This window comes from Zalophus californianus, chromosome 15 (assembly GCF_009762305.2).
Source record: "Zalophus californianus isolate mZalCal1 chromosome 15, mZalCal1.pri.v2, whole genome shotgun sequence".
Taxonomy (NCBI): domain Eukaryota; kingdom Metazoa; phylum Chordata; class Mammalia; order Carnivora; family Otariidae; genus Zalophus; species Zalophus californianus.
In genome coordinates this window covers 7192486-7209523 of record NC_045609.1, presented here as the reverse complement: position 1 = coordinate 7209523, position 17038 = coordinate 7192486, and the positions used below count along the sequence as shown (strand labels likewise).

Here is a 17038-nt window from a genome sequence, read left to right as displayed (position 1 = left end):
AAATTCCTTAGAGACTTACGCTCTCCCTGACCCCCTCCCAACTTGAAAGTATATAATGGGCCGCTCCTCATGACCCCGGTGCAGCTCTTTCTACCCCCGGGGCCTGTCCCTGGGCTTTAATACAACCACTTTTTCACACCAAAGACCGTTGGCTTTGACCCTTAACGCTCTTGCCTACATCAGAAAGCTTCTTAACTCATTTCAGGAGAATAATGGAAGCCCATCCCCAAAAGTGAAGGAAGCAAGCCCAGACGAAGAGGGGAGGAAAACTCCAGCCCACTGCACTGCAATTCCTGTGCTCTCGACGGTGGCTCCTACTCACTGGTGCACACAGAAATCCCCCCTTGCGTTCTAACCCCCCACCCAGGAAGAGGAATAGGGCCAGGCTAGTAGTACCACTCACAGACGAGAGCCACGGCCATACACCAACCTCCCTATAAACATGACGTAATGAATGTGAAATAAAACATTACCAAAAAAAATTCAGCAGGCTACTGAAAGAATGTACCATCTGCCATGATGGAGTAACTGATACCAGGCACGCCCTCCGGACACAAGTAGAAAACAGGACAAAATATGTAAAATAAATGTTTTCAGTCATTGAGTGATGAGCACTGAACCGCGATCACGGAGAGGAGAGAAACAAAACAAACCCTACAATGGCCCAGGTTTCTGCCTGGAGGCATTTTGAAACTGTGGCAAGCGGAGGTGGGGGTGGGGGGAGTGGGGGAAGGGATGTCGGGCCGAATCCCGCAGTCCTGCTGAGGAGAGCAGTCCGGACGCAGAGTGTTAAGGGGCCGGAATTAGCAGGGGAGAGTATCAGAAAGAAGGAAGCTACACAGAAAAACCGCTCCAGAAATCTGGGGGTCCTCTGGATTCTGCTGTTCAATGCTATGGGAGTTATAAGCTGAATTCCAGAGCTATCACAAGGCTGGGAGATACTCAAGTTCCAAGCAGCCTAAGTAGGAGAATTTCAGTGGACACCCAGACGCCCAATACAGACCAGAAGGGTCGCACTTTAACAGTAAAGGCGTATTTACAAATAAAGGTTTGTTCCTGAGTTTAGTAGGTCAAATGTAGAGTATGAAACTCAGAAATAAACCTCAAAAGGATCAAGCTGACCCACAAGTAACCTAACTGCAAAATAAAACAAAATTTAAAACTCTTTAAAGGCGACAAAATTTAGGCATTCAACAACGTAATACTCTACAATGTCCGGTAGTTAATAAAAAAAAATTGCTAGAAATACATGAAGAAAAAAGAAATGTGAGCTCTAACTAGGAGAAAAAGCAGTCTGTAAGGGAATTTATCTTAAGAAAGAAGGAATGCAAGAAGGATTCAATCCTAGAAAATGTACTAATGTAATTTACTATGTTAGAACATTAAAGAAGATAAAAACCACAATCATCTTCCTGGATGACAAAGATTCAGCACACATTCCTGATTTTTAAAACAGTAAACAAATAGAAGGTTTCAGTAAGCAAGAAATAAATTTCCTTAATTGGTAATGATAACTGATGTGGGAAAGAAAGGCAGAAGGAAATAGTTAAAATAAAATGTCCTTATAACCTGCAGCCCATTGACAAATACTTGAGGCAGGCAGGGTATAACATTCCTCCGGGAAGCTCCCAAGGGTATTCATGTTAATGCCTTGCTAGAGGGAACAAAAACCTCGGTTTGACAAGAGCAGGGCCTCCAGTATCCTGTGAGTCTTAACATATGAAAATCCTTCTGAAACTTCCCTGATCTTTACTTCCCAACCCCAAAGTACAGAATCAGTTGCTCCTCACAATCCTGGGGCAGCAGCTCTTTCTGCCCAGGGTCCTGTCCCCAAGCTTTAATAGAACCACCTTTTTGCACCAAAGATGTCTCAAGAATTCTTTCTTGGCCATCGGCTCCAGACCTCACACACCAACACACCAACCAACACACCGACATTCAAAAACTACATCAATAACTACAGTTGAGACTACGCCAAACATCACCTTTTATGACAAAGCATTACAAGTGTTCTCCATTAGAAAATAAAAACAAAACTTCAGGTTTTAATATGATGGAATCAGGCTAGATCATCTCTGTCCTCTCGAAATCACCCTAAAAAAAATGAATGAAAAAGAGAAATGTAAATGCCTTCGTCAAAGAGATTAGGAGACCTTTATCCCCCTGACCACAACCATAAACAAGGGAGGGCTGCCAAGCGCAGTGAGAATCAAACAAAACATCTCACAAAACCTCAAAGCACAGGGAACACTTGATGGAGCACAAGCAACAACTCTTAGCTTGAAACCTTGAGGCCAACAGAATGAAGCCTGCGGGGAGCCTCCCGGAACAGTCCGTAATACCACTACCAGGAGACAGACTGGTATTCAATGATGGCAGGAAGCATCTACAAGGGATCCAGAGGAGAGCAACTCTAAACCGGAAGGAACACTGCTCATTTCTCAATAGGCACTCATCCCCACTGGCCAGCTAGGGAGGAACAAAAGCTGAACTTGCTGCAAAGATGAGTAATAACTAAAAATTTCGGAGACCAGCACAGCATCTATACAAACACGCAAAAGAAAAAGAGAACTGCTATAACCCTCAAACAGCCAGCCAGATGAAAACTCCTGAGTAACAAATGAACCATACTACCATGAATTCCAAAGACTTAAGAAAATAAAAGTCAAAAGCAGGAAAAAAAAAAAAAAACGTTATGAAAAGAAGACAGAAACATAAGCTGGGGCAACATCACAAATAGTTTGACATTACTATCTAGTAAATTCGAACTTCTACATAATCATAGAACCAGAATTGTGATCCAGCAATTCTACCACAGACCTAGACCTTCAGACATATGTCTGTATATGCCCCACAGACCTACATGATAATGTTCTTAATAGCCCCAAACCGAAAACAGCCCAAATGTCTACCAACAAGAAAATGGACTGGGGGGAAAAAAAAAACCCGTGATAATTCATATAATGGAATACCATATAGCAATGAAAATAAGTGAACTATATAGCAGCATCATAGGTAAATATTAAGAACAATGTTGAACAGGGGCGCCTGGGTGTCTCAGTCGGTTAAGTGTCTGCCTTCCGCTCAGGTCATGATCCCAGGGTCCTGGGATCCAGCCCACGCTGGGCTCCCTGCTCGGCGGGGAGTCTGCTTCTCCCTCTCCCCCCCCCCCCCCACAGCTTGTGCTCTCTCTCTGCTCTCAAATGAATAAATAAAATCTTAGAATAAAAACAATGTTGAATAAAAACTAGATACAAAAAGAAAGAGGTGGGCGATTTAAGGTAAACCATTACTTGTAAAAAAAAAAAACAGTAAACACTAAATTAGTATAATGAAGAAAACCATGAAAAAACAAATAAATACACAAGTAATAATAGTATGGAAATAATCTCAGATACAGAGGGGAAATATATTTTGTTTAAAAAACTGCAAGAGAAGGGCGCAAGGGTGGCTCAGTCGGTCAAGTGTCCAACTTTTGATTTTGGCTCAGGTCATGATCTCAGGGTCCTGGGATCGAGCCCTGAGATTCTCCTCTCCCTCTCCCCCCAGCTCGTGCACGTGCTTTCTCCAAAATTAATAAATAAACCTTAAAAACACTGTGAGATAAATTTGCCAAACTCTACAAATAAATCTGAAAACCTGGAGGATTGTTTTTTTTAGAGAGAGAGAGAGAGAGAGAGAGAGAGAGAGAGCAAGTGCACATGCAACTGGGGGGGAAGGGAGGGGAGAGAAAATCTTAAGCAGGCTCCACACCCAGTTCAGAGTCCCACGGCAGTGCTTGATCTCACAACCCTGAGATCATGACCTGAGCCAAAATCAAGTGTCAGACTTCCCACTGAGCCATCCAGGAGCCCCAAACCGGAATGATTTTTATGAGAAAATATTAAATACCCAAACCGACTCCAGAAGAGACAGAAAATCAAGGTACCCTCATTACAGTATAAGATATACACAAAGTTGCAAAAAGCCATGCCACATAAAAGCACCTAGTTCATGTGTCATTTCTTTTACAAAGAATGACTGCCATTACAGCAACCTTCTCCTTTATGCACCCCTGTACCTTCCATATGCCTCTATTATAGCCACCCCACTGCCTTACAATGTTTGTGTCTTCCACTCCTTAAAGAGGGACAATGCCTGTTATGTTAGAATCTTCCATTCCAACCATGTGCCTAGCACAGAGCAGGCACCCGAACAAGACTTGCTTAATGAAGGCACACATGGTCCAGCATTTGACAAGGTTCTGGATATCTAATGATCTCTGTAATTCTCAGAATTTCATAAATGTCTGTTCACTTTTAATTTTTAAAAATATTTTAACAAACAATTTCAAACATGTGAAAAACAGTGAACAGTAATATAATGAACCCCAGTGTACCCATCATCCCACTTCAATAAAATCAACATTTGCCCAATCCTGTTCTATTTATCTCCCACTAGCACCACTGGATTAGTCTTTCTTTCTTTTTTAAGATTCTATTTATTTATCTGAGGGGCCCATGTGTGGCTCAGCTGGCTGAGCATTAAGGAAGATGCTGAGCCACTGAGGCGCCCCACCACTGGGTTATTCTGAAGCAAATCTCAGACATCACTTTATTTCATCTGTAAATACTTCAGTATATAAACCTATTTCACAGTGAAAAGTTCTAAGCAGAGATAAATTATTTTCTATCAAATCACTGAAAAAGAAAATAATCATAGGAAACATAAATCAAAAGAGAACTTTGTATTTTTAAATGAAACTTACTTGCTTTTTAATATATAAAAAGGAAGGTTTTAATCAATTAATTTAATAAACATGTATTTCAAATTTTCAGATCACAGTCAATTAAATAAAGAAGTTCTTTATTTACAAAGGTAAAAAAGTACCTCCGCAATGGAGAAGTCTGCCAGGCATCACTTTAATCAAATGATCAAACATGTCATCATCAATAATGTGACAAAAAGACATGCACTGAGGACACATCACTTACACAGTATTCTTGTCAAAAATGCTTAAACCTTAATCTAATCAAAAGTTCAAAATCAGACACAAAGGCATTCTGCCAAAAAAAAAAAAAAGGCTGAGGTGCCTGTAAAAATGCCAATGCATGAAAGACAAAAGGCTGGAGTACTTCTCTAGATTAAAGGAAACTGAAAAGTCATGACAAGTAAACGCAATGAGTGATCCTTCATTAGACCCTGTATTTAAAGAAAAAAAAAAAAAGCTCTAAATACAGAACCTTATTAAGACAAATGTGAAAACTTCAATATTGGCTATATACTAGCTAATATTGCACTATTACATATATGTGTCAAAAAATTATATTTTGTCTATGTAGCAGAATGTTCTTTTTTTTTAGATACATACCCAAGTATTTAAGGGTGAAGTGCTTTTGATGTCTGCAAAGAAAAAAGATTATATATACGCGGTAGACAGAATAAATGGCCCCCAAAGATGCCTACCTCCTAATCCCTAGAACCTATGACTCTGCTCTCTTACGTGATAAAAGGGAATTTGCAGGTGTGATTAAGGATCTTAAAATGAGAAAATTATCCTGGGCTACGTACACGTGCCGAGGTGAGCAGTTCGGAAGGACAGTCAGGAGTAGGGCACACAAGCACAGAAGCAGGGGTCAGAGGGATTTAAAAAACAGTGATTCCAGAGACTGGAAAAGGCAAGGAACAGACTTTCCTCTTGAGCTCCACAAAGAACACACTATTCGCATCTTGCTCTTAGCGTGGTAAGAGTCATTGTGAATATCTGACTTCCAGAACTGTAAGATAATAAATTGTTATTGTTTTAGACCACCAAATCTGTGGTAATTCATTACGGCAGCAATGAGAAACTCCTTGAAAATGAATGTGAAAAACAAATGTGGCAAAGAAAGGGTAACAACTGGTGAATGTAGGTGAAGAATGTGTTTACTGTATCATTCTTTCAATTTCTGTCAGTTTGAAATTTTTCAAAGTAAGTTGCAGGAAAAAAAAAAAAGGAGAGAAACTCTTCATAAGCAATAATAAAGAGACAAAAGGATAATCCCCAAAAAGGGCAGGGGAGAGAAAAAGTCAAGTAGCATAGAATCTTAGAATTATAGGGGGTGTACCTGAGTAACCCAATAGTTCCATCTTCTAACAGATGTGGGCATCAAGGTACAGGAAGCCCAAGTGCAACTTGAACCCAGATCATGACTTCCAGGGTTTTCGGAGTATGTCAAACTACCTCCCAGAAGAGACAGATGCACAAAAAGCAAGAGTCAAATGTTTCAAAGGAGAAGGATTCAAATAAGGAACAGGGAGGGAAAGCAGCAGGTGTCCCAAGGACGAAGAGGTGGAGGCTGGCTAGGATGTGAGGGGCGCATCCTCAGCACGGGGAAAGCAGCTTGCGTTTAAACCAGAAGCCGCTGGTCCTTGGAAGACACCACAGGGACTGAGGTGCGCGCGACAGGAGCAGTGCAGAGAGCAGGGCCCGGTGAGCACATGCCAAGCATCCCACCAAGGGCAGTAACCTGGGCAAATGAAGTTGTTCTTCTGCTAAGAGGTGACTTTCCCTTAGCCAGCGCCCAACAACCATTTACACAGTACTCAAAGTTACTTCTGTTTATCAACTTTTTTCCCTAGAGCAATCTGGGCAGGCAGAAAAGGGAGGGAAGTATTTTGACCCATGTAAATGGTGACTATAAGTTTCAGTTTATACCTATACTGGCATAATTATTAATTTTATGGTCAGGAAGTTTCTAAGAGATGAGTCTTGGGCAGTGAGAGGACAGGAGCAGACAGAGGGGAAAGAGACGGCACCCATTACCGCTGGTGCTCAGCGTCTGAGAGCAGTCATCCACTGGGGGTCCTCTCCTCTGCTTCCAACTCAGGGGCTAAGCCCCATTCCCACACGAGCCCAGAAACACATAAACCTACCTTTAATCTGACTGTGGTCACTCTGGTCTTTGAGTAACAAATGTTACTTGTTTATCCTCAAATGTACGTTAGCTCTTGGCTTAAAAGTCTGCTGGTATCTGGTAAACAGTACGCTTCTTTCCAAAAGTTGATGTTAAGTTTTGAAGTTAATAATTGATTTTCACACGGCATACTGAACGTTTTATATGTATGCAAGAGATGACTGAAGTTTCAAAAGTCCACATTCCTGAATGATCCATAGAAACACCAGAATTCTATCCAATGCTGCTATCCTCAATGCTCACAAAAACAATTAACACTCTCCTACCCTACCTCTCTGGCTCCCAACATCCCAGAAATGACCAGAATCTGCCTCCCTTAAAGTCAGCTGAGCCCTGTCTGGCCTTCCTTCTAGAGTCTAAAAGAAGCAATCTGAATGAAGAGGAAAGAAAGGAAATACGAAGCAGGCAGACAGATACTGTGGAGAACTTACTGCCATCACCGGGTAGAACACTGAGCTCAATTTACCCTGAAGAAAACTATCAAAAAAGAAAAGTTAGGTATTTGAAAAACCACTCCTCGTCTCTGAGATCTGGCTTCCTTTAAAGGGAATTTGTATTTTAACAGCTCTACAATCCTTTCCAGCAACAAAATCTGATGATGGGTAAAACGGGAATTTAATCTAATCAAATCACCATGGAAGAATGTTTTCTAAAGTCTTCTGAACCCAAACTATATGTAGACCCCATCTGAACAATTCATCCCCTCTGCAAGGAAAATTGTAAGTTAGTCAAAGACAGTTCATGTTCCCTGCCTGCTTGTTTTTTGAAAAGCCGCTTCAAGTAACAACAACAACAACAACAACAAAAATAATGCAAAAAAAAAAGGCAAAGAAACCACAAAAGTAATACTTACCTTTGCGTCATCTATGTCAAAAACATCACACCAAGGAGATTTAACACCTTTAATTGCCAGGTCAAATGAACAGGTAAAAAAAGCTACCTGAATTAAATCTGGGGGGGAAAAAGAAAAGTAAAATTCGTGAGTCACTGTTCTCCATCATCTTCCAAAGGCTAAACAGCTACAGAATGCCACATGCAGTATGGTCCAAGGATCTGGGTGGGTTCAGCACAGAGAAAAGGTGATTCGGCTTTTTCCTATCAGAGAATTAAGACCCACTCTGTACAATCCAAACAGGCGGACCTGGAGCTGTCAGGAAGAAACCATGAGGAGGTAGAAATTTCAGTCCAATGAAATGAAGACATTTAACTGGTAACTAAAAGTTACAATTTTTTCTGGTTTTAAAAGTAATGTGCTTGTTAAGAGCATGTTTGCCTACCAAATCCAACAGGGTCTAACCCAAGAACTCGCTAAATGTAACTTGATTTTGTTCATTTTAGAGGGCTGGAGGAGGGAAGCTAAAGTTCTAAAAGCTTTTAGTCCCCATCTGAAAATGAGGAATAACAAAGTACATTTACTGAACAGTTCTCTTAAGGACACGACACTTCATGTTCTGACTATTGGGCAGGATTACAGAGAGAAGGGTACAAAACGGAGCGAAGACTGCAGAAGGTGGAGGGCGGCAGAGTAAACCGGGGGTCAGGAGGGAGGGGAACCAAGGGTCAAGAAGGAGAGAAACAAAGAGGGAAAAATCACAGACTGCAGAGACAGAGCGTGCTTACAGCATCCGTTTGTTCAGACTGAGTTGCTCAGGCAGGCAGCAGATTTCAGATTAAGTTACCTGGGATTTTTACATTGCAAATGAGCTGATTGTATTACCTTCACATACCCCTGGGTTTTGAAGAGAAGGGTAGGGCACCAAGTCCCTGGCTAGGAGAGCTGGCTGTGCTATTCGGTCACAGGCATGTGGCTGCTACTCAACGCTACAGAGAAAAAGGAAGCCACTGCAGGGCTTTTTACCTTCAGTGTCTTTCCTCATTCCCAAGGAACCAGGCTGGAGTTTAAAGAACTTCCCTAAGGCCGTATATAGTATAAAAAGAATATTTAATTGAGAACACACATAAAAGCCATTTAAAAACTTTGCCTGAGGGGCACCTGGGTGGCTCAGATGGCTAAGCGTCTGCCTTCAGCTCAGGTCATGATCCCAGGGTCCTGGGATCGAGCCCCACATCGGGCTCAGCCCCGCATCAGGCTCCCTGCGCCACAGGAAGCCTGCTTCTCCCTCTCCCACTCCCCCCTGCTTGTGTTCCCTCTCGCTGTGTATCTCTCTGGCAAAAAATCAAAATCTTTAAAAAATAATAATAAAATAAAATAATAAAAACTTTGCTTGGATAAATGAAAGGGTTGATAATCCTAATACCTAACATAATATAGTGACTTCTAAGTACCATGGATGTTTGATGAAAAGAACCTGGCTCATTCACACTCAAAGTTCTAGTTCTGAAACAATGAAAGTCAATCCTAATGGTCTATTCTTTAACTGGAAGGAAGCTGACAGATAAATTTCACCAAGAAACACTTCAGAGGACGACAGGCTTTGAGACCTAACCCTGCCACTAATCATCCGGAGCAGGTGGCTCCAGCCTCTCGGGTCTCAATCTTCCCACCCGCAAAACAGGTGGAACTCTCATGAGGCGTTACAGCCCTGACCCGACTATTATGACCATGCTGACTTCTTGGCCAGTCTTTTGGAACCTCAAAAATATTTCAGATAGATCAGAGATTTAAACATTAAAAAACTGGGTGCCTGGGTGGCTCAGTCGTTAAGTGTCTGCCTTCGGCTCAGGTCATGGTCCCGGGGTCCTGGGATTGAGCCCCGCATCGGGCTCCCTGCTCTGCGGGAAGCCTGCTTCTCCCGCTCCCACTCCCCCTGCTTGTGTTCCCTCTCCCACTGTCTCTGTCAAATAAATAAATAAAATCTTTAAAAAAAAAAATGAACATTAAAAAAACAAGATAAAGGAAGACACTAGAAAATAGAATAATCTTGGAGTGAGAGAGGATTCCTAGGCAAAAGACAACACTGAAATGCCAGGATGAATACAGACGCGGCTATATGAAAGACATAATGGGTACCAGAGACATCTAAACCTAAAAAGTGAGCAACTAATCAAGAGAAAATGTCAGCAATATACAATAAGCAAAGGATTTATCCTTTGTCAAGCAAAGTTAAAGGGTATGTAATTAATATATCTATAACACATAAAGAGCAAGAAAAACATAAAAATAATCTGACAGAAATGGACAAGATAAGGAAGAGGCAAACCCCAGAAGGAATGCAAGTAGCTAGCAGACACAGGAAGACATGCTCATCTTCACAAGTGATTCAAGAAATGCAAATTAAAGCTGGATACTATTTTTCATTAATCAAATTGGCAAAAAATCAAAATGACTAATAATAGCCACTGCTGGATAAGACAGGGAAAAATGAGCATTCTCATATATCGTTGATATAAATTTCTACACTTTCAGAGAACAATTTGGAAGTATATGTCAAGGTGTAAAATATTCATTGTCCTTAACCCAACAGTTCCACCGACAGTTATTCACCTTATAAAGTCTCAAGGGCAAAAACCAGATTATAAAAATGTTCACCGCAGCATTATTTGAAAGGGTGAAAAACTAAGAAAAACCTCAGTAGGAAAATGATCTCCTACAAAAAAAATTTGCAGTGTATTAGCTCCAGTCCCCTCCACCAGTAAAATCTGATGGGTTAAGTAAGTTTTTAACTATCACTGACCTAGAACCTGAATCAGATATCCTATGAAATCACATGGAATTCAATAAAATGAGACAGATTTACATGAGACAGATATACTGCTAAGTAAAAATGAGTTACAGTAAATACATACATCATCATCCCTCCATGTTAAAAACAAAAGGATTTAAATAGCTACAATAGTTTTGAGCTGTTACTCTGCCAGGCATTGTACTAATGCTCTGCATGAATTAATTTCATATAATCCTTGCAATAATCCTAAAAGAAAGGTACACTTCCTATACCCATTTTATAGAGAAAGACTATGGCCTAGAACTATTAATTAACTTGTAAAGACCACAGAGGTAATCAACAGTATAACAGAGTCAAGATTCAAATACAAACAGTCCAATTCCAGAACCCATGATTTTCACCACCATACTTATATTGCCCCCCGAAAGAAGTTGCTCTCAGTTACCCCATCAGCAAAACACAAATAATCTGAGACTAAAAATTGTTTTTTAAAAAATCTTCAACAGGGGCACCTGGGTGGCTCAGTCGTTAAGCGTCTGCCTTCGGCTCAGGTCATGATCCCGGGGTCCTGGGCTCAAGCCCCGCAACCGGCTCCCTGCTCCGTGGGAAGCCTGCTTCTCCCTCTCCCACTCCCCCTGCTTGTGTTCCCACTCTCACTGTGTCTCTCTGTCAAATAAATAAATAAAATCTTAAAAAAAAAAAAAATCTTCAACAGTCTAACCCTCTGCTAACCAAGTAATAGCTAGATACTGGTATAGTTATATAAAGGAATTTGGTACATAAAGTTTAAAATGTAGGACTAAAATCACACACATTAAATAAAAAATAAAAAGTTGAGGAGCCCCTGGGTGGCTCAGTGGGCTAAGTGTCTGTTCACGGTCATGATCCTGGGATCTAGTCCCGTGCGTCAGGCTCCCTGCTCTGCTTCTCCCTCTGCCCTTCCCCCTGCTTGCACACGTGCGTATTATCAAATTTCAGACTGAGATCATAAAAGTTTTAAAACCTGCAAAACAATATCCCATTTATGTATAGAAACATAAATATAAAAACTGACATAGGATGATTTAAATGTTCAATTCTTGACAATGACTACAGCTGGGAAGAAAAGGAGAAATAAAATCCTGGAGAGGCACCGAGGGACAATTCATTTAAAGCAACTAATTGCAGCATGTTAAAATTTGATAAAACTGAGTTGTGGGTATATGGACATTCATTCTTTGTATCAGCCTTTATTATCATCTACAGGCTTAAATTACTTCCCACTAAAATAATTTTTTTTAAAGATTTTATTTTTAAATAATCTCCACACCCAATGTGGACTCACGGCCTTGAGATCAAGAGTCACCTGCTCTATCAACTGAACTAGCCAGGCGTCCCTAAAATAAATAATTTTTAAAGCCCTGTAGATGGCCACAATGTTTAGCCACTTTGGGGAAAGAGAAAAAATTCAATTTTAAATTCTAGTCCAGGCATCTTCACTTTTTTGATGGCTTATAAAGCATTCAAGCTCCATGATTCTAGTCTATTATTTTCCCAACATCTCCTACTTCTAGCTTTCTGGAAATTTATTCACAATATAAGAAACCCACAATCTTTGTATGTATGTCAACATTTGCTGTATGAATTATGAATTCTTAGAAATCAGAGAAAAATCCCATTATCTTTTCTACGTTTCCTGTTGGTAGGTGAGCATGTGCCCTGCCTTCCCACCTGCTTTCCCAGCAGCTATTAATAGTGCCCCCTTTCACCACCTGGGGTACCAGGCTGCATGACAAAGTGCAACAGGCAGCCTGTCCACCGCAAGACCTTTTGACAGACACAAGTGCTCATTCTTTTTAGCATCTCTAGGCTTAAAAGCCTCAAAGAAAATACCCAAACTACTTTGCTTTTTTCACTTTCTAACACCCCTCCTCAAAACATTAACACACACACACACTTCTGAATGGCTTCAAAAGCTAAGGAATTTTATATAATTTTCTACTTTTATCATTTTATGAGAAAATAATTAAAAAATATAATTTATATAAATAATGCTTAGAGTTGAAGCTTTATATACCACTGCTCTCAAAAAAAAAAAAAAAGATTCCACGATATAGCAAGAATCCTGTACATTAATTTACATAAAGCTCAAAGAAGCATATGAATCTCAAAACATTAAGCATGAGGGCGCCTGGGTGGCTCAGACGGTTAAGCGTCAGCCTTCGGGTCGGGATCCCGGGGTCCTGGGATCGAGCCCCACATCGGGCTCCCTGCTCAGCGGGGAGCCTGCTTCTCCTTCTCCCTCTGCCTGCCGCTCCCCCTGTTTGTACTCTCTAATAAAAAAATTTTAAAGATCTTTAAAAAAAAAAACAGTAAGCATGAGATACACAATTTTCTTGACCTAGAACGTATTATTTTCTTAATGTAAAATCAATTGTGGGCCTTTAAAAGGAATTACTTTATGCTTCCATATCTTCTCATTTTCAGAGTTGAGAACCATTTAAATTATTTCAGAGTTCGAATGAAAGATAATGGGCACATTACCCGCATTTAAATTGTTGACTGGCACTTGCAAAGTAGCTGCAACCTTTTTTAAAATGTTCTGCATTTCTGGTCCAGTTTTGAAGGCTTCTACATGATGAAGAGCCGTAGCATTCTTTTCCACTTCAGTTAAAAACTTCTCACAATGATCAAAGAACCTCATTAGTTTATCATTAATTCTTGGAGGTCCACACTCCATGTCTGAAACAGAAAAAAAAATTGTTTATACATATTTATATACACACCACCAACATGAATGATAATCTCAGATTACTGAAAATTTTGTTTCAAGTGTGAAAAAGAACACTAAAAACCTGCTTATTTATTGGCATGTCTGAAATAAGCACAAACTAATCAAGAAAGACAGGGCAAAACTACTCCCCATTTGTAATGACGGTAACTCATGAGAGTATATGCTAGAAAAGACTAAAGAAACACAGAATCAGAGATGAGATGTTATGGCATTACTACACAGTGAAAAAAAAAAGGTGGCCGAAATAAGTGTTTTCTGAAAGAAAACAAAAATAATTAGACATGAAAATCCTAAGAAGTGCAGAAATCTGTTCTGTTAAGTACCGTTTCTGTCGGGCACAGAAAACTTGAGAAAGCAAACTGAAAACTAGCAAAGTTCCTAACTACAATGTTGAGAGACTGATTCAGCAGATCAAATCTGTTTTTCTCCTCTAAGCCAAAGCCGACATAGTGTATTTTATTTTCTCTATTAACTTTCCCAACGCTATGTTACTTTACAAAAGACTGCTTTGGACAAAAACTACTGACAACAGCACAAAACATCCACATTTCAGGTCTTCTGTATTTCATGGTGCTTGGTGCTTCTGCTTTTGGTTTATTTTATAACTAAAGCTCCCAGATGCTTTCCATTTAGAATCACTAAGTTCCATTATTTTCCCAATTTGGCAGCAAATATGTATTATAAAAGCATCTGCAATCATGCCTCAACTACTGGGGTGCCTTTTAAGTTTTTTCAGTCATTCAAAACACATCGATTTCAATCATTTCCCCAATAATTTACCACAAAAAGCACACCAAAAATACTACTGCTGTATACAAAATGAGAAAATCAAATCGGTCATAGTGTTTTGCTTTGGATGTGGGTGTGAAAAAACGTATTTATATGTATGTGTGCGTGTCCGTTTCAGGACCTCCTGAAATGTGTAATTGTGCCCAATGTCACTGCCAACTGGATTATAGTAAAACAGCTTGACTCGGAAAATAGGTGACCTTTGTCCTCTCACTGTGGCCTCAAAATACAATTTCCCAAGTGGATCCGGATTCTTTGTCCTTGCTATTAACTCATTACCGCTACTCTGTAAACAGAAACAAAGGTATTGTCCTTTTGCCGCTAATACAAAATCTGATTCAGTGGAGTCCCTTGAAAGCCCAGGTGTACACAACAAGCAATTACAATTATATATACATATATATAGAAAAAGAGAGAGAGATAATGAAATAGCTAGGCAAAGAGTTCAATCTCTAAGACCTCATCCCAGGAGGGCCAGTAGCCCCTTTTTGGTATACACTATAAACACTGGGCCATAGCGAAGTATATTCTGCTTTGCATGTTCACTTAATTTAACAGATTTGTGGGGAATTTTCACTTAATCACTAAAAAGCACAATTCAACAAGTGAGTAAACAAGTCAGCCAAGAGAACCACCCACATAGCAGTAACATGACACACAATCAACAGAACCACCTCTTGGAGATGGTTGAACTGTGTTAAGAGAGGATGCTACTGGAAAAATGACAAACCAGTCTACTTCTAATTTATTTTTCACTTGGGTTTAAAGCTAAACAATGTCTCACCTCATCTCTGATCTGAAAACTGGCCAAGAAAATATTAACACTTGCTCATCTCTCGGACACAAACATGTTATATTATTTCCACCCTTACTCCGAAGTTACAGAGTGAACGGACGCTGTAGAGTCTAAGGGTTGAGAGACCAAGCTCTAAATCAGATTTCCTGGGTCCATACCTAGCCATACGAAATTAGGCACATTATTTAGTGTTCCTGTCGCTCAATTTCCTCATCTGTTAGGTAGGGGGAAAATACTACCAACCTCAGAGGGCTTTTGTAAGGATTTAGTGAAATAAATGTCAGGCATGCCTGGCACAAAACCATATAGCAGGCGTTAGGTGTCTGTTATTCTTAGAATCTGTGACTATTAAACATTTTCTGAGGGGGGGGGGGGACATGGATTCCAGGCCTGACTCTGGTCCTCAGACTAACCAAGGACAATCAACAAGGCACATCCTTGGGCTCAGCTTCTTCCACCTGTGGAGTACAAGGGCCCCACTAGATGATCTCTCCAGTTCTGCAAAAGTAATGGAATAAATTAGGCAAGTACTGAGTGTGACCGGGACCCACAGCGACAGGGAGGGTAAGTCTACAGTATACACAACATCACAACAGAGAAAAAAGCACAGCAGTAAAGAAAGTTTGAGTCGCTTCCTGAAACAGGATGTGGGCCCAGAACCCGTACGTCATTTAAAAAAAGTAAAAGTAGGTCTCCTCTCCTGTCGGGTCCCCCAACGCCCGCTACCGCGTGCAGCCCCTGGAAGGGGTCCACTGCATCCCTGACGGACCGACAGATGAATGTGCATGCGGACAAGGGAGACAGGCCGCCCGGCCCCGAACACGCGCCGCGGGATGGCCACCCGGGGGACGGAGGAGTGAGAGGGGACCGAGCCAGGGGACCCTGCCCACGGCGGCCCCGGGCCGGCACCTGCGACGTCGGGCGGCGGCAGGCCCGGGTGGTAGTACTGCCACAGCCCCTGCAGGAAGGCGGCGCCGCTGTCCACGCAGCGGTGTTTGGAGCTGGTGACCAGCTGCAGGCGGCCGTAGTTCTCGACGCTGAAGAGAGCCGGGAAGAGGGAGGCCAGGCGCAGCGCCAGCTGTCGCATGTCCTGCCGCCCCTTCTCCACCAGCTGCCCGTCCATCCAGTCCGCGTATCCCAGCGGCCAGTCGGCCAGCGCGGCGCCCAGGTCGCGGCCGCCTGCGGGGCCAGCGCGCCCGTCGCCGGGCCGGCGGGCCTGCAGCAGGCCGTGCAGCTGCCGCAGTTTGCGGATCTGCTTGGCCGTAGGGTAGCGGGTGCCGTGGCGGATGAGGGCGACCAGCTGCACCGGGGTGCAGGTGTCCTCCAGCAGCTCAGGGTCCCTCCGCGGCGCCTCGGGGTCCGGCAGCAGCCCGGGGTTGGCATCCTCGTAGCGGGTCTTGGTGCCGAAGTAGGGGCTGAGCGCCGAGACCGCGCGGTCTTCCGGCTCCAGGAGGGAGCAGCGCGAGAGCGACGAGAGCAGCGCCACAGCCAGGGCCGCGACCGGTGCCACGGAGACCTTGACGAGGCGCTCGGGGCCGCCGAGCATGATGCGGCGCGGGCCGCGGAGCATGGTGCGGCGCAGCCCGCGGAGGGCGTCGTCCAGCCGGGGTCGCGACTTCCGTCTCCGGCGGGCAGGGGGCGGGCGGGGGGCGGGCGGGGGGGGGGGCGGGGGGCGGGCGGGGGGCGGGCAGGGGGCGGGCAGGGGGGCGGGCAGGGGGGCGGGCCCGGACGGCGCTTCCGGCCTGGCTCTGGGCACCCAGGATTCGCTGCGCGGCGCGGCGCGGCGCGGCACCGGCCGGGCGCTCGGGAGGGGGGCTCCTGGAGACCCCCGCCTCCGGCTCGGGTGGCGCCGGCACGAAACGCCGGGGAGCTTCGGAGACCTGTGGCTGGGCTGGAGCTGGGGCGAGCTTCCTTGGGGCAGGCGTCTCCGGGGCTGACTCAACCACTGCTCTGCTCTTTTCGAATGCTCTGGGGCGGGAAAGAGCCCGCGTCTCGGAGACCGGCCACACAGGACACCTTACAGTGGCTGACTCGTGCGCCCCCGCCCCGTTCACCTGCGGTGTTGAAAACGTGCTCTCTGAACCACCAGAGCGCCTGAGGCTGTTCACAGAGTAGATCC

General features: G+C 43.2%; 1 protein-coding gene across 2 annotated transcripts in view; it reads right to left on the bottom strand.

Moving 5' to 3' along the window:
* MINPP1 (multiple inositol-polyphosphate phosphatase 1) overlaps positions 1-16532 on the bottom strand; it is a 46609-nt gene extending 30077 nt beyond the window's left edge. The window contains exons 1-3 of one of the 2 annotated variants that reach the window (XM_027596560.2): positions 15829-16532; positions 13085-13282; positions 7789-7886 (exon numbers count right to left, since the gene is read on the bottom strand). In XM_027596560.2, coding sequence (XP_027452361.1) covers positions 7789-7886; positions 13085-13282; positions 15829-16489 — 957 coding nt within the window. In that variant the 5' untranslated portion in view covers positions 16490-16532. The remainder of the gene's footprint in view (positions 1-7788; positions 7887-13084; positions 13283-15828) is intronic. The other variant, XM_027596561.2, reaches the window with a different exon arrangement.
* Between the last annotated feature and the right edge of the window lie 506 nt (positions 16533-17038).